The sequence below is a fragment of the Patella vulgata genome, chromosome 1 (genome assembly GCF_932274485.2).
Source record: "Patella vulgata chromosome 1, xgPatVulg1.2, whole genome shotgun sequence".
NCBI classification, from domain to species: Eukaryota; Metazoa; Mollusca; class Gastropoda; family Patellidae; genus Patella; species Patella vulgata.
Genome location: NC_065879.2, coordinates 77,492,164 through 77,512,752, shown reverse-complemented (window position 1 = coordinate 77,512,752; position 20,589 = coordinate 77,492,164). Strand labels below are relative to the sequence as shown.

Sequence of the window (20,589 nt, the reverse complement as noted above, 5' to 3'; positions counted from 1 at the left end):
TCACTATCACTCTATAATAAACATAATCACTATCACTCTCTAATAAAACATAATCACTATCACTCTATAATAAACATAATCACACTCTTTGATAAACATAATCGCTATCACTCTCTATAATACAACCACTATCACTCTATAATAAACATAATCACTATCACTCTCTAATAAAACATAATCACTATCACTCTATAATAAACATAATCACACTCTATGATAAACATAATCGCTATCACTCTCTATAATAAACATAAACACTATCACTCTCTAATAAAACATAATCACTATCACTCTATAATAAACATAATCACACTCTATGATAAACATAATCGTTATCACTCTCTATAATAAATACAACCACTATCACTCAATAATAAACATAATCCCTCTATAATAAATACAACCACTATCACTTTATAATAAACATAATCACTATCACTCTCTAAAAAAACATAATCACTATCACTCTATAATAAACATAATCACACTCTATGATAAACATAATCGCTATCACTCTCTATAATAAATACAACCACTATCACTCAATAATAAACATAATCCCTCTATAATAAATACAACCACTATCACTTTATAATAAACATAATCACTATCACTCTATAATAAACACAATCACAATCACTCTATATTAAACAAAATCACAATCACTCTATAATAAACATTCACTTTTTACTATCATAAAGAGAACCAGATTATATTTGTATGACGCAAAATCAATATCTCTGAACTGAAACTCTAGAATTTGCAGTTTTACACATACAATTGAAACACATACAACCCAAACAATGGATATGAAATACATTGGGTTAAAAGGTAAAATATATATAAATATACCTGGGTGGTACCAGATGATTTGGTTTGAGTCCTAGCTTTTGTTTTAACTGGTACATCATCATCCGAATCAGAATACTATACATGCAAATTAAAATAAGGCGAAATAAAATTATAAAATAAAATAAAATTACTAGAGCAAGCAAAAAAACCCCAAACATTACTCATGAAATTACTAGAGCAAGCAAAAAAAACCAAACATTACTCATACATTTAAGCCTGAGATGAAGCATGACTCCGAAGTAATGCTGTAAAAAGCATAAGCCAATGGAGGTAATTCTAATGGATTTAAAAAATGAAACAAAATAAAAAATGAGTTAATCAAATAATAAATTTTGACTGCATGCGCTGGTAAACTCTCTAAATCAAAACATATATGGATAAATTAACGCAAAATATCGTGTGAGGTCAGTATGTTACCATGACTAACATGTAATGCCCAGGAAAAATCTAATCATAGACTCAAATTGCATAAAAATCTATTTAATTATTACAGAATGTCAACCACAGAGTTTGGCATTGTTATCTTTACAGGTATATTAGTCGCACGTTACTACATCCATACATGCATCAACTTACAAGTTTAATGCATAAACCATCTACATTAATGCCCAGGAAAAATCTAATCATAGACTCAAATTGCATAAAAATCTATTTAATTATTACAGAATGTCAACCACAGAGTTTGGCATTGTTATCTTTACAGGTATATTAGTCGCACGTTACTACATCCATACATGCATCAACTTACAAGTTTAATGCATAAACCATCTACATTAAAATTAAAGATTGTTAAAGAAAAAAAGGTTTTGTTTCAAGCCAAGCATCTTGAACAATATGTTATTGGCAGATATATTTTCCTGGTAGATTGGACATGTTTTGCAATCCACAGTGATGTATCTAGCATTTCTAAAGCTGAGGAAATTCTCACATATTCCTATGTGAAGTTCTACGTTGAAATTTATTTTTGGGACACAAAAATATTGTTTTATTTCATTAGGGATATACATATAATTAGGAGTTCAGCTGAAACATAATATTAATTAAGGGGAAAACCCACATAATTGAAAATAAAATAGAGTGAGCTTACATCAGACTCTGAATCTTGATCTAAATCTTCTTTCTCCGACTCACTTTCACTAATACTCCCATGATCTGTGGCATCTTCTTCTATTGTAGAAACATATAACCATTATTATAAAGGGTTTATTGCACATGTCAATGGACACCGAAAATAAAAGTGTCTTTAAATTTGTAAAACTAAAAACATATATTTCCTTGCACCATTAAAAGAGTATAATTAGAGAAAGAAGCACATCAATTAAAGCATTTTGTATGAACATCTTGAACAAATCACTACAGACTCTTAAATCTACAGTCGAATCACTCAAATCAAAAGATCTCACAAGCACTCTGTCACGTATGATAGAATAGATTGAATCCTAAATTGAATTCTCCCAGTCCATTGAAAGCATGCAGCAAATGAAACAGCATTATCTTGAACATTCATCGTAGATGAACCAGGTTTCCCCCTGTTTTATTACCTAACGGTTATATCAACATCACATCCATTATCATGACTGGTAAAACTGTGACAGGAATCAATTCTGTACCAATCTATTGTAATTCCATCAGTGTTCTGGACTCATAATCGAGAATTCACTCCCTGCCTAACATTGAATTTATGGGGATACTCGATTGAACGTTCCAGAATTAAATTCTCTCAATTGCGAAAATAGTGTCAATCGAGTGAAAAGGAGAATTTCGGAGTAAAACGCATGTGCCGACTGCATAATCGAGAATTCACTCCCTGCCTAACATTGAATTTATGGGGATACTCGATTGAACGTTCCAGAATTAAATTCTCTCAATTGCGAAAATAGTGTCAATCGAGTGAAAAGGAGAATTTCGGAGTAAAACGCATGTGCCGACTGGATAAAAAATATCTCAACCAATCATGGCAGCTGAATCACATTTGTGACTTAAAATATGTCACGATTCTACTCACCCCACCTCAGCTGTCGGGACTGACAGAACTGTGACAGTACTGAATTCCGCGTCACCCGATTGCAATTCTGTCAATTCGGGACGTTCTGGACTGACAAACGAGCATCTACGTAATTTATATCTTAAAAATATCAGGGGAGATAACTGTGCTTACCTGAAATGTCTTCTGTTAAACCAACATTGTCATCTTGTAAGAAATCAGCACTACCTATTAAACATGGCAGAGGTCGGGTAACATACGGATCCTAAAAAAATAAAATATAGAATATAACAATTAAACAAACCTTCCCAGATATTTTTCAGCAAAAAAACCCAGAAAATATTAATTTTGTGCTGAAGATTAACAGCAGGAATGTTCCGAGTTGATGGAAATACAATCGAGTAAAACTTTTGCAACTTGAAGTGTTTTTAGTGTTGCACAGTATTATTGATATACTGATTATGCTGATTAACAGCAGGGATGATCCGAGCTGATGGAAATACAATCGAGTGAAACTATTTGCAACTTGAAGTGTTTTTAGTGTTGCACAGTATTGCTGATATACTGATTATACTGTCATGGTCTGGTAGTAGATCGGAGCAAAGTGAAATGAAATGGGGTTTAATGTCTTACTTTTCTTCATCAAACCGGTTACACCATGCAGTGTATTATGAAGGAACATTTTGCCTCGATAGTGATGTTTCTGCCATGCAATATGTTATGAAGAAACATTTTGTCCTGATAGTGACGTTTCTACCATGAAGTGTGTTAGGAAGAAACATTTTGCCCTGATAGTGACATTTCTGCCATGCAGTGTATTTTGAAGAAACATTTTGCCCTGATAGTGATGTTTCTACCATGCAGTGTGTTATGAAGAAACTTTTTTCTCTGATAGTGGCGTGTCTGCCCACTCTTCATCAAATTCCATCTGGGTTCTTTTATGGGCAAGCCAAGGTGTTTACGGGATCTTGGTTTTCCTTCCTACCGACAAGGGTAGACCAATCTTGAAAATCACTCCCCAGGGACTTAACTAAGGACTGAAATAAGGAGTACCAATGCCTTACTCACTGAGCCACATGTTGGCTGTGTATCAAGGAACTTGTGGTACGAAAACAAGGTTCAGACTCCATAACTAAACTATTTACCTTTGCCTCTAAAATCGGATCAATTCTATAATTAGAATCATCCTCCTCCTCTGAGTCTGAATTAGCGATATTAGAATCCAGCGTTTCAAATGCCTGGTCAATTACATCTATACCAAACTTTAACGCCATTGTAACTTTAGGAATAAGTTCTGCTTCTCTCTCCTCCCTTGTTTTCTCCTAAAACATAAAAGTTCACATCAAAATTGTTAGCATAGAAATATACCAGTACGGTAATTTAGAATTGGACTAATTTTTATTTCTATGGTTACGGGTGTAATACAAGGTAGGAGAATTTTGCCAGGACGGCTCTAAATCTTCATTGATTTTTCAACTGTCTTGTAAATGCTTGTCAATGTGCACATGCATGGGTCTTGGTTTTTTGTTCAATATCAACAATGAGAATGGCCCATTTTCTATGTTCATCTTGCAGACGCCCACCCCTGACAAGAGAAAACTGGGATAAAATCCAGGGAACATTTTGGTTTTAAGTTCAGTATCCTAACAAAACAACCATTACATGCCCATAGAATAAAATGTTGTAACTAACACTGTGATCTAACATACAAACACACAATAAGTTTAAAAACATTTATGTCTTTTACGAACATAATCCAAAAGTAACAATTTTTGACAATTATTTACAACTGAAGGGTGATAAAAAACAATCGACATGGAAACACAAAAACAATACAAACTTTATCTTTCTTTGTGTCATCTTCCTTTTTTTCTGCTTGACTGATGTCTTCATCATACACTCTCTGTAACATAAAGCAGATTATTTATTACAGAGCATCAACTAGTGTATCTGTTGTTGATACCTTAACAAATGGAATCCTCATATGGTGCACATTAATACCAGTGTTCCTCATCTCGCAAGAGTACAATTTTATAATGTTGATTATGTTAAACCTTGAAGAAAGTTAAAAAAGCTTTCCTTGTAGTATCTTGAAAGATATATATCAGTAGATTATATATTTTGCACAGTAGATTATATATGTTTGTAGATTACGTTTTTTATAGGATTACGAATGTAAGTGGGATTAATGTTGAAATAACTTACATTTTCTACAAACTGTGTATTAGCTAACATCATAAAATCATTAAACACATTATTCACTCTTACATCGGTTAACTGAAAATATATAACACATATAATATCATATATAACACAAATAATATCATATATAACACAAATAATATCATATATAACACAAATAATATCATATATAACACAAATAATAGTCAAGAGTAACATTATATATAACAGGGACAAGGAACATTATATGGTATGGTAATAACCTGGAAATTTATCAAAATTCACAGTTCTACAGTGTCTGTTTGGATGACGAACCCTGAGTCCTAAATTAGGATGGATTACTAGCATGGGAGGGGGGGGGGCAAATCATTTTTGCCCCTGGCTGGCTACGGTTGTGATTACTACACATAGGGGATACTTGATTGAACGTTCCGGAATTGAATTCTCTCAGTCCCAAAAATAATGACAATCGAGTGAAAATGGGGATTTCTACAATGCATACATCAACTGCATAAGAAAATATCTAAACATATTCATTGTGTTTAATTACATCACGATTCTACTCACACCACCTCCGTTGTCGGAACTGACATAACTGTGACAGAACTGAATTCTGCATCACTCGATTGCAATTCTGTCAATTCGGAACATTCCGGACTGACAATTGATCATCCCATATGACACCTGACTTAATAATGACAGACTTTATACTATAAACTGCCCACCTACTCCCCAACTCTTCTTGGAGGAAAAACATGCTACAATCCCTACATACATGTATCTTAAAATATGGTGCCTGGTATAAATGAGAAATAGCCGCCCATCCCTCCCCCCCCCCCCCCCAAACTCTTCTTGGAGGAAAAAAAAAACATGCTACATATCTTAAAATGTGGGGCTGGGTAAAATGAGAAATTACCTACATGCGAAAGATTTCAAAAGAGAATAAATTCAGTATCATCATATTGGCCCATCTTTCAAAAGAGAATAAATTCAGTATCATCATATTGGCCCATCTGAAAATTTCTCATAAACTACATGTAAGTTATATTATATACCTTTGCTTCATGTATCAACCCTTCCACTGATTTTTCAATTTCATGAGTTCGTGATAAGATTTTCTGAGAAAATTCTTGAAGATGATGTAATAACTGGAAAAGAAAATGATAAATGTAAACCTTAGAGCTTCTAAGTTATACCAGACATTTTTAACTTTGTGTCCAGGCATATATTTGAATAAAAGTAAAACATGGAAAAAAGACTGACTAAATGTGCCCGAAAAATAGTTTTTTTTTGTTTTTTGTCTGACATTTACATTAACAAGTGACTTATTTCCCAACATGATTAATGGACACTTTCATGAAATAATCTTACCCCAGCATCTCCAGCCAGTTTCCAATTACTAGCAGACTTTCGTATTTCATCAATAGACCATGGTCTCTCCCATAACTGGGGGCCATTTTGGGTATTGGTTTGGCCACTGGCAACATTACCACCTCCCTGTAATATACATTGCATAAAGATAAAACATATTGATGTAAACTTTAAATTGCCAAAATATGAGGTAGAAATTAACAATTTGAATAATTTTGGGACTAAAATGGTTTTTTTAATAAGTAGCAAGGTACATGTATGTTGGGGATTAAAAGGTGAAGCAATAAGTTTCATGTAGACCTATACACATCTAGTCCAAAATGTTTGATTATCCTAGGTGTTGCTAATCATATGGGGCTGACAGCCAAGGGAAAGTTGGAATGATAAGACCTTGCTTTTTTTAGTTTTCAAACTGCTGACACTGAAGAGTCAGACATGGACTCCTTTCGTGAATCATCTCTCATTACATGCTTTGACTATTTACTTTCCAGAAGAGGCCTGTGACATCGGATATCTGCCCAAAAATTATAATTATCAACAGATAGAAAGACAGGTGGTAAATTGGTATGGTGGTTGGTTCATCTTCCAATCTTCACAATCACTAACTTGACTAACTAAAGGTGCTAGTGTCAACACTATGACTGTTAAAGATGCATTAGGTATGTAAGATTTAGATAAAAACATGTAGCTGGACGTTCATGCTATAGTTCAAAAATAGATTATGAAAAGTGAATGTAATGAAAAATTCATTTAAATTACTTTATTCTGCGTGAAGTTATAACTGTTTGAAGATATAGTGTAGATAGGTCATTATAGTAGCAATGAAACTTGACAACCGAGACTTACGATTGATTGTCCACTTTAATTATCGTTAAATTTTTAAATCTCGCAGATGTTTAAATTCGATGATCTAGAGAGTTTATTATAGGCTTGTCATGTTAATAAATGTCTTAGTAATAATTTATATAACATTAGATGCCGAAAGAAAGAACTGCAAATAGGCAGATTTAGTCTTACATAAATATTTATGTCACTCTACAAATTGATTATTGATTCAAATAGGTCAAGAAACTGTTTAAGCCTCCCGCGAAAAGTTATTTCTAAACAACAATACAAAAACAGGAATCCTAAGAAACAAAAGTTGTTTTTTTTAAAAAAAATAAATTATCATTATGAAGAAATATGGATCTGGGAGATGAAAATGAAAGTAAAGTTAGTTTTTTCAAGATGTTTACGAATACAAGGCTCATATTTGATGAAAATACAAGAAATCCCTCATGTATTACATAATAATTTATACGTGTTTTTGAAGATAATCAGTAAAAGAAATGATATATCACTAATATCATAAAATAAAATGCAAACCTCGGCTCCAGTACCACTTCCAATTTCCTCAACAGAAGTGGGTGGTGCGGGCGGCGCCATCTTGAATGTAATAGTCATGTGATACGTCAACCGTTTCACGTTCGATCCCAAACCGGTTTCAGTTCAAGCAGACGACATTTTTACAATGTGTAAAAAAATTGACATTTCTTATGTTAACATTTATAAGATTGCTTAAAATCGATTATAACGAGCAATAGATCAATCCAATTTAACTCAAAAATAACTGTAGCATCAGTCCATACTAATTTTTAAGCATCAAAAACTGTGGTCAATAACTGGCCCCTATTCCGCTAGGCGGCGTAACTGTTGGACTGATGTCAACAAAATGGTATTTTTAGAAGAACACACCATGGAAAGTTCATTTATTGTTTGGTGTTAATTTTATAGACTGTCAATGAAACACAAGCTTCAATATTACAGCAAAGATGTCCGGAAAACGGAAACCGTAAGTATCTATTAACTTTACAGATTTTGTATCTTTATTTTTTTCTAACGAAATGATAGGATTGTTGAGTCAGGAGTTCCCATTACCCACCTTTTCAAACAAGTCTCAGTGTTCAGTAGTGACAGTAGCTCCGAAGACTCATCAGTTTCATACACGAATGAATCATTATCATTCACTTATAATCATATTCAGTTTGTGATTGTAATAAGATAAACTTGAAATATTACATGACAGTTGTTTGATTTGAATCTCAAACTTAAATATTTTATATGAAATTAGTAGGCCTATTATTATTTATTTAATTAGATACTGGTAAGAAAAATTTACCAAATTGAAATAATAAATATAAATTTGAAACAGTTTCTGGACTTTATAATGACTAGGGTAACAGTGTGGGCCTATATCATATTTTGAAATTTTATTTCTGAATACATAATAAAAAAGTCAGATTGCTATAGACAAGACGTTGGGCTAATTTTCTATCCTTCCAAATAAAAACTATCTTTGAATTATATTTTATATGAAATTAACTATTAAAGGAGCTAAATCACAAATATTTGTGACCTAGAAATTGACACAAATGGGTTGCAACGCATATAATTATGTAATATGAATGCATATATATATATATTAAACTTTACATACAATCGTTTCCGTTTTTACTCTAACTTCAAACCAGTTATATTCGGCGAAATACGCCAGAAGTCTCAATCGAATGGCAATCTCAACCGTCTAGCTGGTTATTCTAGTCAACACTGATAGTTTTTATTGCCAATGCTCTCCAGATAAGAATGGCGCCACCGTTTGATAATACTTGTGGAATATGTCTAGCTGCGTTCATCGAGTCCCTTGTTACAAATGGCGCTTAAACGCATTATGGTACCGTACACGATTCATGTACCAATGGTAAAATGTTTATTTTGTCTTAAATATTGGATATCAGAAGCCTACCTTTTCCTGTAAGATCACAACATCAGTGTTGATTTGAATTGACAAATAATTTGTGTTTTCATCGTGTAAGACTTTGGATGATATTGAGTTAGAGACTTAGCTACTTTAATCTTATCAAATCAAATTTCTAACCGGTTGTCTTCTTCACCAATACAGTATTATGCAGTCATGGTTAATTACATGAAGGTTCAAATTTGACATGGTGTATAATTCACACTCATTATTAGCCTATTAAAATCACTGTTGTAATCAATATGTCAAGCTTCAAATATCCCAGGAAGAAAAAATATAGTTTTAGAAGGTAAAATAATGATAATAAAGCTTAGTAGAGGTGCAGTTACGAAGTTAAATTCTAGTCATCTTGTAATTAAAGTCCTAACATATCACAATGTAGATTAAACATAGAGGTTAAATACACAAGCAAAAGTACTTTTCAAATCGATCAATTCAAATGTAATTCCATTTAAAGTTTACATTGGTTTCTGTTGACTTAATTCTGCCATCTTTGTGTTTCTTAGACAAATAAAGTAATAATGATTTTCATATTTTGCTAACAAAAATTGGTTCAACAGCCATGTGTCAGGCCTTCGAAGAAAAGGTAAGCTTACCCTGCCGCATGCATTTCGCATGATAGTATTTATGGATAACTGAAGCAATGGTTAGGATATAGAATTTAGAAGCCAAAGCCTACTGGGGAGAAAATAACCTTGGGACCAAAGGTCACTAGCAATTCATTGACCGTGCTTAAAACTATGACTTGTGAGCATAAAACAAGAATCATTTAGGCTAACATTGTGAAGCCAATTGCTAAGTTGGTTGATTATCCGATATTCCCGAAATAGTAAACACACCATGGTGGGATGAACAACATTCTTTGAAATCACAAAGAGCAGCTATAATATGATGCTAAAACAGTTTGAATTTTTAAATCAAAAAGAGCTATAATCATAATGTGCAGTTATGAGGCTAAAATTTATGTAATTTTTGGATTTGTAAAATTCCTGTATATATGATACTTGTTTTCAGTGTATCTAGGATGCCAAATTATTTGTAATTTTTAGATTTGTAAAATTTATGTATGTTGTATTAATTTTTGTGTACTTACTTTGAGTGTAGCTGTGATGCTAAAATGGGTTTAATCTTTAGATTTGTAAAATTTCTGTATTTTGTATAATATCTATTTTCAGTGATTTAAAGGTTATTATTATGGGTGATTTTGCTGTTGGTAAATCATCTCTAGTTTGTAGATATATTGAAGATGTCTTTAAAAAACATGACACGGTAAATATTAATAGATGGTTTCAGTGGTAAATATTAGCCAAAAGTTAAAAAGGACACATTGTATACAGCGTTATCAGTTAACATCAGTATAATTTGTCTTTGTTATCTACCCACATTCTCATGTGGACGTATATTGACGTTGCCCCTGTCCGTCTGTCCTTCCACAATTTGTTTGTGGACACTCTACAGGTCACAATTCTTATCCGATTTTGACGAAACTTGAAATATAGGTTTATCTCCAAAAGATCTCAGTTCCTTTCGATACTGGCATGTATCGGATCGAAACTTCATGGATTATGGCCTCTGATTATACAAAAAATCACGTTTTTAGAGGTCACAATTTTTATCCAGTTTAGATGAAATTTGAAATGTATGTTTATAACATACCTTGTGGCAGACAAAACCTGTATTTGTGCCTTGAAATGTCAAAGGGCTTGTTCAGACAGTGTGCTATAAATGGAACACAAACAAAATGGATACATCTAGTCATTCGGAAGGGATGGAAAAGTTCCTTTGACAGTTGGAGTTTGAAGAACAATATTATAGGCAGAAACCCCTGCATGGTTAAAATTTCTCAAATTGAACATTGCATGGATTATGCCCATCTTCATTAGCCCGATTGATGCAGAAAAGCAGGGTGTTAAACCCCATTTCATTTCCTTGAAGATAAATTGATATGTTATTCTTATATTGATATTGTAAGATGTAAAAAATAAGATATTTATAAATGTATTGTTGTACTGGTACGTGTATAAGATAATACTATGTTATTGTTGTCCCGATTATATGAATAGCTCAACTTCCTGGTCTTATGTTTCCTGAGTTAACTTTAATATGTCTAATTTTGTGAAAGTAAACAAAAATAAATTATAGCTATTTAGTTTTAGACACAATTGAAATGGTTTAAAATAAATTAAATATTTAAGAAAAATATGTTTTACAAAAATTTCACATGAGTTTTGTTAATGAATTAAATGTTTAGAAACAAAATTATAAATGCTTATTTGCAAAGAATGAAATGTTTAGAAATGAAATTACAATGTTGATTTGCAAAGAATTAAATATTTAGAAATGAAATTGTAAAATTACATATCTGTATCAAAGAATTGCATGGTTCATTGACATTTGTAGGAGTGGCTTGAAAATGCAGGCGGTCACTTTACACTATGACTTAGGCATGAACATATACATAGACATCATCACATGGCTATCCAAGCACATTGGGATAACTAGGAATTAGTGGAATCTAAAAGTCTGCATATATGGAAAGATGCCACAGAGCTCTGATAGTTGTAAAGGGCTGGGATCAAACTGTTTCACATCGGTAATTTGAAAGCCTTCTATGAACACTGTATAGATCTACATGCAATGGCACATCATGTAGCATTGACAACATCTCCATTTACATCAGGCATAGTAATACAAGCTATTTTATGTACCCTTTTACATGGACACTAAAGGAAATATTTTTTATCCAAATGATATTTTTTTTCTTTTTTTCGTAATAACTTCAAAAATTTAATTTATAAAAGAAAAAAAGTTAATATACTGTAGAGGGCTAATTGCCCAAAGTCATCCATAGTAGTAATATTGGCAGTACGGGAAATTTTTTCTGCTGATCATTATAGATTGAGATAAAGGTTTCTATAAAAGCATGCCACACAGAATATACAAATGTACCTGCTTGATTCACTAAAATGTATTTGGGATGACACTTTTAATGTAAACTGACATAATATTTTCCCTAAGACATATATATTTTTTATTACAGACAATAGGAGCTGCATTCTTTTTAAAACAATGGGGGCCATATAATGTAGCTGTTTGGGTAAGATACATGTTTTTGTTCATAGCCCCAACATATTAAAGTCAGTACCACTACAACATAAAGGTTGAATAGGGTATATAGTTTTAAGAACATCAAAAATACTTTTATTTTTAAAAAAAAAAAGAATATTTCGATCAATTTGAACTTAAAAGCCATTTGAATTAAGTTGACAATAAACTACAGTTGCCCACAGGAATAAATACAGTGACATACCGTACTATACTTGATGCATTTTGATATTATCTCCATGGTTACCATTTATTCATTAATTTATCATTTTAAATTTCACAGTAAATGTGTTAATGTTAATTTAAACAGATAAATACAATTATAAAATGTGACATAAGGTTTCCTGGTAGGGTCATATATCTCCGCCCTTCACATTACATACCCATCAATCAACCAGGAAAAACTGTTCTTAATTGAACAAACTTATAAATTGAATATTTTAATTTATGGGGGGGGGTTGGATAGCCGAATGGTCAGCACGTGCGTGCTGTATGATAAAGTCTGTCATTGAGTCAACTAGCATAGTTTCGATTCCTGGTTGTACGTGATAAGGAGTAGGGTTGCCTATCTTTTTTGAGTTTTCTCCGGGTCCTCCGGTTTCCTCCCACTGACAAACATCCCTACGCACAAGCGAATTATTGAAATAAAATTGAACCATGTGTTAGTCCCGATATGACCTAGTTTATTCCGAGTGGACTTTAAACCCCATTTCTCTCTCTCTCTTTTAATTTATCTTCTGTATTTTGATAGGACACAGCTGGAGATGAAAGATATACAGGATTATCACAATTTTATTGTCGTAATGCTGGTGCAGTCATCTTAGCTTATGATGTCACTAATCCACAATCGTATGAATCTTTATGGTAAGAAGATAATATACAGGATTGTTTTGGTAAATTGAAAATCAGAGAGAAAAAAAAAGTACAAAATGGTAAACGTTCAATCCCCAACATGCCAGGAATAGTGTAATTAAAGGGTTTAAGTCGTGATCTTCATCTGGTAATGCCAGTGGATGTCCCATCATCATTTGTAAATTGTCCAAAAGATCCCTTGTATTAACTCAAAAGATATAAACCATTTCTGGTCGTGTAGTCAGTATCACATTTCTCAAGGAAATAGTGAGTATTTAGATTTAGTTTAACATAACATCAACATTGCTTAGTAGTGGGGTTGTGTGGCTGAATGGTTAGCACATGCGCGCTGTATCACAAGGTCTGTCATTTGAGTCAACTGGCGGTGTTTCTATTCCCTGGTTGTACGTGACAAGGAGTATGGTCGCCTGTTCAACCTTGTGGGTTTTTTCTGGGTCCTCTTGTTCCCTCCCACTGCTAAAGACCCCTACGTGCAAGCAAATTATTGAAATAAATATTGAACCATGTTGGTCTCAAAATGACCTAATTTGTGTCGAGTGGACATTAAACCCCATTTCTTTCTTTCTCTTTGCATTTCAAAAGTGTTATGGTCAACATTTTGCTATTTGTCTAACACAACCACAGTGGTGTGTGTTGTACATGTGGCAGTGTATTCTTACCCTTTCATGGACACCAGGTATCAATTTTCTTTATGGACTTTTTCTCATGTGGCAACTGCAACTCCACTTGATATTGTTACTCAGTTTTGCCGAATTTGTCTCTGGACTTTTATCCACAGCTTAATATCGATTGTGTTTGATTTATCTTTCAAAGGCAGCATCATTTAAATGTTTATTTTGATTTCAGGGCTCGCTTTTTGCCACTGGTTGAGTCATCCACAGAGAAATGTCTGAAAGTCGTCGTTGGAACTAAAATCGATCTTCTTGAAAATGGTAAAAGGGACATAACTATAGAGGAAGGAAGAAAACTAGCACAGGAACTCAATGAAGGACTAGATCTAAGCAAAGTTGAAGGCGATCCTTACTTTGAAACTTCAAGTAAAAATGGCACAAATGTACAAGAAGTTTTTGAATATATGTTTCAGTATTGTCTACCATTGACTGGACAAAAGAGTACAGTAAGGAAAGACATTGTGGACTTATATGAAACAGACACTAATTCTCCTAGGGCTAAAAAGGCATGCTGTTGATTGCAGTTGAATATTTATAACTTCAAGAGCCAGTTATATTTAATAAGATTAATGCCACATTCAAATCATGTTCTAACTTGAAGAACCAGTTATATTTAATCAGATTAATGCTGAATTCAAATCAAGTTCTATATACTTTGATTACAAACTGCAGACCGACTGATGGACAGATAGGCAGATATGGTGGCAATAATATACTTCCATATATGACATGGGTGTATATATAAAAATACATAGTGATTAAACCCAATTTAAAAGTTGGAATATGTGGTCATATAAATATGACATGATTTGAATGCAGCATTAAATGAGATGATCTGTCTGTTTCTATACTCAAATCAAAAATAGATAATGTCAGCAGGGATTTTGAACAACTTGAAGATGCATTATGTAAAATCTAGATAAAGACCTGATAGTTCTCACTATAATAATAGTTTAAAAATAGAATATAAAAAAATGTTAATAAATTGAAAATTTCAGTCAAATTACTTCATTCTGAGCAATGTTATGACTGTTTGAAGATACAGTTGTTACGTTAATAAACAAAGTCTCAATTATCCATTTTTAAATGAAATTATTAAATGGTGATTGTATTTCAATCCATTCAAAATCACAACCATCCAATGGTCTAGAGCGTTGAATATGGGCTTGTCATGTGAATAAATATCTAATTAATGATTTGTATAACATTTGAAACTAGAAAAAAGACCTGAAATAGGCAGATTTAGCTCTTACATAATGCATCTTTATAGACCTATACATACAGGTACATCCCCTTAGGTAAATAATGCTTTAGTTCCATTATCAGATGTCCCAATATGAAAATACTTTATTTTGAGTGAAGTTATCAATAGTTGTAGTTTCAACAAAAAATGTGTGCATGGATCTTACCACCGTACTGATCATTCGAGTCTAAGCCTCGGTTTTCCATTTTTATACGCCCACATTGAAATGTGGACGTATATTGCCGTCGCCCCCATCCGTCCGTCCATCGTCCACATTTTCTTGTGAACACTCTAACACCAAAAGTTGTCATCCGATCTTTCTGAAATTTACATGCATTATTTAAATTAGTGAAACGAGGAAGCCTATTGAATGTCAACAATTTCTGTTTATTACGTCTAGAGTTATGGCCCTTGTTTCACTTTATTGAACCTTGTGAACGCTCTAACGCCAAAAGTTATCATTCGATCTTTGTGAAATTTATATGCATTATTTAAATTACTGAAACGAAGAAGCCTATTGAATTTCGGCAATTTCCGTTTATTATGTCTAGAGTTATGGCCCTTGTTTCACTTTATTGATCCTTGTGAACGCTCTCACGTCAAAAGTTATCATCCGATCTTTCTGAAATTTATATGCATTATTTAGATTGGCGATTGCTGAAACGAAGAAGCCTATTGAATTTCAGCAATTCCTGTTTATTACGTCTAGAGTTATGGCCCTTGTTTCACTTTATCGATCCTTGTGAACGCTCTAACGTCAAAAGTTATCATTCGATCTTTCTGAAATTAATATGCATTATTTAGGTTACTGAAACAAAGAAGTCTATTGAATTTCGGCAATTTCCGTTTATTACGTCTAGAGTTATGGCCCTTGTTTCACTTTATTGATCCTTGTGAACGCTCTCACGTCAAAAGTTATCATCCGATCTTTCTGAAATTTATATGCATTATTTAGATTGCTGAAACGAAGAAGCCTATTGAATTTCAGCAATTCCCGTTTATTACGTCTAGAGTTATGGCCCTTGTTTCACTTTATTGATCCTTGTGAACGTTCTAACGCAAAAAGTTATCACCCGATCTTTGTGAAATTTATATGCATGATTTAAATTAGTGAAACGAAAAAGCCTATTGAATTTCAGCAATTTACAATAATTACTTCTAGAGTTATTTCTCTTGTTTCACTTTGTTAAACCTTGTTAATGCTCGATTGATGATAGTTATCATCCGATGTGTATGAAATTTATATGCATCGTTTAAATTTGTGAAACAGGTCTATTGAATTTCAGCAATTTCCGTCAATAATTTCTAGAGTTATGGCGATTGTGAACGTTTGAATGACAAATGTGATATGTATGAAATTTATATGCATTATTTAAATTAGTAAAACGAAAAAGCCTGTCAAATTTCAACAATTTCTGTAGATTACTTCCAGAGTTGAGACCCTTGTTTCAGTTTGTAGAACCTTGTAAACCCTCAAACGACAAAATTTATAATCTGATCTGTATGGAACTGTCTTAAAGGCCCCCAATTACCTACAAAGGAATAAATATGCGACAACCCTTGACGACCACTCGGACGATTTAGCTGCTGTGGGCGTATGTTTTGTTGCCTGGCAACCTATCTTTAAATAAAATCATAAAATGAACAAACTACTCTAATCTACTTAAAATTGGGGCCATCTGATAGCATCGAAAGTTGATTATGGTCTTATGTTAATAAATGTCTAATTAATAATTTATATAACATAATTTATATAAGATTTAGCTCTTACACAATGCCTGTTTAATATAGTAGTTGTGATCATTGTCTATCGATTGTTAACATATAGAAATAGGAGGACCATCTCCATTAAATTAAGATATATTATAGATAAACTAGTCTATTTAATGACTACAGTCCGAGTTCTTGATGGCAGTTTGAAAAAAACAGAAAACAACCCACTTTGATATGGAAGAAAAATGGAACTAATAAAAAGTTTAATATGACCACAGAGAAGTAACTGTATTTAAGATGACAGTCAAAAAAGACTGTTAGAATTTTCTGTTCTTAGTTGCTATGGATTCTTGTTTGTTTCAGTAAAGTTGGGTTATTTTTTTTCTGAAAAATTGTTGTGGTGCATACCAACTTCAAAGCTATATTCCTTGGCTATTTTTAAAGATAAATGTTACCAATCAATTTAAAGGGACATTGAGTCTATGAAAGCCAGTAAAGGGAAATGGAGTCTATGAAAGCCAGTAAAATATGTCGTCATAAATTGTCTTTTAATCATACTTATTGTTGAATATGTATATGTATATGGCGGACAACATAAGCTAGGTTTAACTGTATGGATGGTACTTGTAATATATTTGAATAATGCCTCTTGTTTATCTCTCTATAATGTCAATTATGTCAATTGCCAAATTCAAAGTGATTATTTGTTTGAACAATGTTCATATTTTAAAGATCTTTGAATACAGAATATAAGCTCATGTATAGGTATGGTTTTATTTTAGTCAGATCTTGTTACCAGTTCATATTATTTACTGGGGGGTTGGATGACCGAATGCTTAGAACATTGAGTCAACTGGCGTGGTTTCAATTCCCCGGTTGTACATGACAAGGAGTAGGGTTGCCTGTCCAGCCACATGGGTTTTCTCTGGGTTCTCCAATTTCCTCCCACTGCTAAAGACCCCTAGGTGCAAGCGAATAATTGAAACAAAATTGAACCATATGTTAGTCCCGAAATCCCTAGTTTGTGTCAAGTGAACATTAAACCCCATTTCTCTCTTAGTTCTGTTGGTGCAGAAAGTGAGACATTAAACCCCATTTCATTTCATTTATATATATCTAACTTTATTATATAGAGAATGGTATACATGTATTTTTTATACAAAATATACAGTATCAACACATGGCAATAATGCAAGTAATAAGACTTAAAAGGATTTTTACTCTATCGACAAGTGTTAATATCAAAAGAGGAGTATGAATTTTATTCCTCTACCAGTTATGGGATTTATTAATGTCGTTTTAGTTTAACTCGATTTCTAAAATATTTTGAAATATAAATGAAAGAAATTGGTTCAGGTAGGCAAGGGAACTGCGCCAGGAATGTTACCTCAAAATTTTTTGTAGCATAATCTGGATGAAAAGTGCTTTGAAATCCAACTGTGGTGATGGATCTTGTATACTAGGTAGAGTATGCTTAGGCCTACCAGGACACTCAGTACCAAATTGTTTCATCTAACCAGATTTTTTTCAATATATTAATATGCTTTTATTATTTTATTTCTCTCATTTATATGTACTTGTACATATAGCTTATTCATGTGCCTTTGTTGAAGTTAACCAAACTTTTTGTTAAATATTTTTTGTGTAGTTTTTGCTTTGTTAATTTTGAGTGCTTCCTTATATAACCAAAGGAGTGCTACATATAGTACGATATAGAAACAAAAATCTAATGCTTCATAAATTTAAACCACAAGGTCTGTCGTTGAGTCAAGTGTCTGCTTGTACATGACAAGGAGTAGGGTTGCCTGACTAACCTCATGGATTTTCTCCAGGTCCTCCAGTTTCCTCCCACTGCTAAGGAAATAAAATGGAACCATATGTTAGTTATGAAATGACCTAGTTTGTGTCAATTCGATGTTAAACCCCATTTCTATCTCGCTTCTTAATTTTGATGCATTCTGAAAAATTCAAAATTAACTGAAACTAAAGATGAAGATGACCAATAAAGATCATATTAGCATTAAGACTGGATAACAGAGAGAGAGAGAGAGAGAGTTTAACATCCACGGCACAAATTAGGTAATTTTGGGACTAACATATGGTTCATTTTTTTTTTAATATTTCGTCTGTGCATAGGGTTCTTTAGCAGTGGGAGTGAACCGAACCGGGGGACCCATAGAAGAGCCACGAGGTTGGACAGGCTACCCTATTCCTTGTCACGTACAAGCAGGGAATCGAAACCATGTCACTTGACTTAATGACAGACTGCATGTGTTAACCATTCGGCCGCTCAACCTCCTCTCCTGTGACATTATTTAATGTATCTAAAATTTGTTCCACAATTGATTCTAGTAACTGTCATCTAGATCACATTTTTATGCATAAATTTCTTGCTCGCATTAATTTCTTGTTTTATATATGTGTATATCAGCTAATAATTGCTTATTTACTGGTTTGTTTCTTGTAATATCTTTGTAGTTTATCTTGTAGTTTACTATTATTTACACCTGTATTAACCTATTTTTACTTACAGTTTTATTTACAATTGAAAATATCTTTAAAAACATATAATGGTCAATTGGAATTAGAAATGTATTTGAAATGTTTCATTGCTCATTGTGTATTCGAAATGTTTCAATGCTCAATTGTGTATTCAAAAAGTTTCAATGCTATATGGTGTATTCAAAATATATTAAGGCTTGATCGTGTATTCAAAATATATTAAGGCTTGATCGTGTATTCAAAATATGTTAAGGCTTGATCTTGTATTCTAAATGTCCTAATGTTGAATATGGTATTTCTAAATGTTCATATACTTGAGTGTGTATTGTATAAAAAATTTAATGATCAATCGGGTATTCAAAATGTTCTAATTCTCTATTTGGTATTCTAAATGTTCTAATACTTGATTATATAGATTGAGAGAATTGTGTGTCCAGTATAGTTTTACCAATTGAATGTGCATGTATTGTATTTTATTACTTGAAACAATTCACAACAGAATAGCCACTTTATATTGAAATAAACATTCCTATGTCTGTGGAATTTGCCACAAATAGAGCTTTGTCACTGCTTTTGTTGTATTATATTTTTATATCATCATCATATTAACAATAAACTGTATGTAGATATCCATTTTTATATAAAAGTTATTTTTTAACAAGATATATCTGTTTATTCTTTTTAACATGGGTTTTGTTATGGAGGATGAGCTAAGTTAAAACAACAAGATACCACTCAGTGACCTGATACAATGATGTGGTTAGTAAAAAAACTCACCTTTTCATTTTCCATCTTCACTTGCCCACACATGGATTTGGTGTCTAACCCCACTCTTTAACAACGTGAGGATACCACAGAAAACCCAATAGGTTAGGCAGGTCACCCCACTCTTTAGCAATGAGAGGAAACCTAGAAATACCCACAGGTTACTCTACTCTTTGGCAATGAGGGGAAACTCATATTCTTGGGAGAAAATCCCACTAGGCTTTGATACAAATCTAAGATTGAAACCCCCTGGCACTGTCATTCTTCTTCTTTTACTGTTTAACATTCTCTTCCAAGGGTGATATCGCAAACAAAGTGTCTTATTTTTGTTATCTTAGCGCACGCACAGGTTTCTTTTCTGAGTACCCAGAGTAATAATTCCACTAGGTTGAGAAAGTGCCCTTATCTCCAGGTCACTTAAGCTCACGCCAGGGATAGAAACCACAACTAGAAGCCAGACTGGCCAGCTAGACCTCAAAGTGCGATACTTTAGACCACTAGGCCATCCCAGGACTTCTTTAACTACAGTGCATGC

The 20,589-nt window shown here is 33.0% G+C and overlaps 2 protein-coding genes across 5 annotated transcripts in view; one reads left to right on the top strand and one right to left on the bottom strand.

The window, feature by feature from the left end:
• Positions 1-7,819, bottom strand: part of LOC126810708 (WASH complex subunit 2) — a 50,671-nt gene extending 42,852 nt beyond the window's left edge. For 3 of the 4 annotated variants that reach the window (XM_050535912.2, XM_050535920.2, XM_050535936.2), the window contains exons 1-9: positions 7,754-7,819; positions 6,389-6,514; positions 6,073-6,165; positions 5,042-5,113; positions 4,677-4,739; positions 3,982-4,158; positions 3,011-3,101; positions 1,940-2,019; positions 853-927 (exon numbers count right to left, since the gene is read on the bottom strand). In XM_050535912.2, the coding sequence (XP_050391869.2) occupies positions 853-927; positions 1,940-2,019; positions 3,011-3,101; positions 3,982-4,158; positions 4,677-4,739; positions 5,042-5,113; positions 6,073-6,165; positions 6,389-6,514; positions 7,754-7,813 (837 nt within the window). In that variant the 5' untranslated portion in view covers positions 7,814-7,819. The remainder of the gene's footprint in view (positions 1-852; positions 928-1,939; positions 2,020-3,010; positions 3,102-3,981; positions 4,159-4,676; positions 4,740-5,041; positions 5,114-6,072; positions 6,166-6,388; positions 6,515-7,753) is intronic. The other variant, XM_050535927.2, reaches the window with a different exon arrangement.
• A 266-nt stretch (positions 7,820-8,085) lies between these two features.
• On the top strand, positions 8,086-19,952 carry LOC126811151 (ras-related protein Rab-20). Its single transcript, XM_050536646.2, has 5 exons — positions 8,086-8,219; positions 10,358-10,451; positions 12,223-12,279; positions 13,039-13,151; positions 14,007-19,952. The coding sequence occupies exons 1-5, from the start codon at positions 8,200-8,202 to the stop codon at positions 14,347-14,349; spliced, it is 627 nt and encodes a 208-aa protein (XP_050392603.1). The 5' UTR covers positions 8,086-8,199; the 3' UTR covers positions 14,350-19,952.
• The last annotated feature ends 637 nt before the right edge of the window (positions 19,953-20,589 follow it).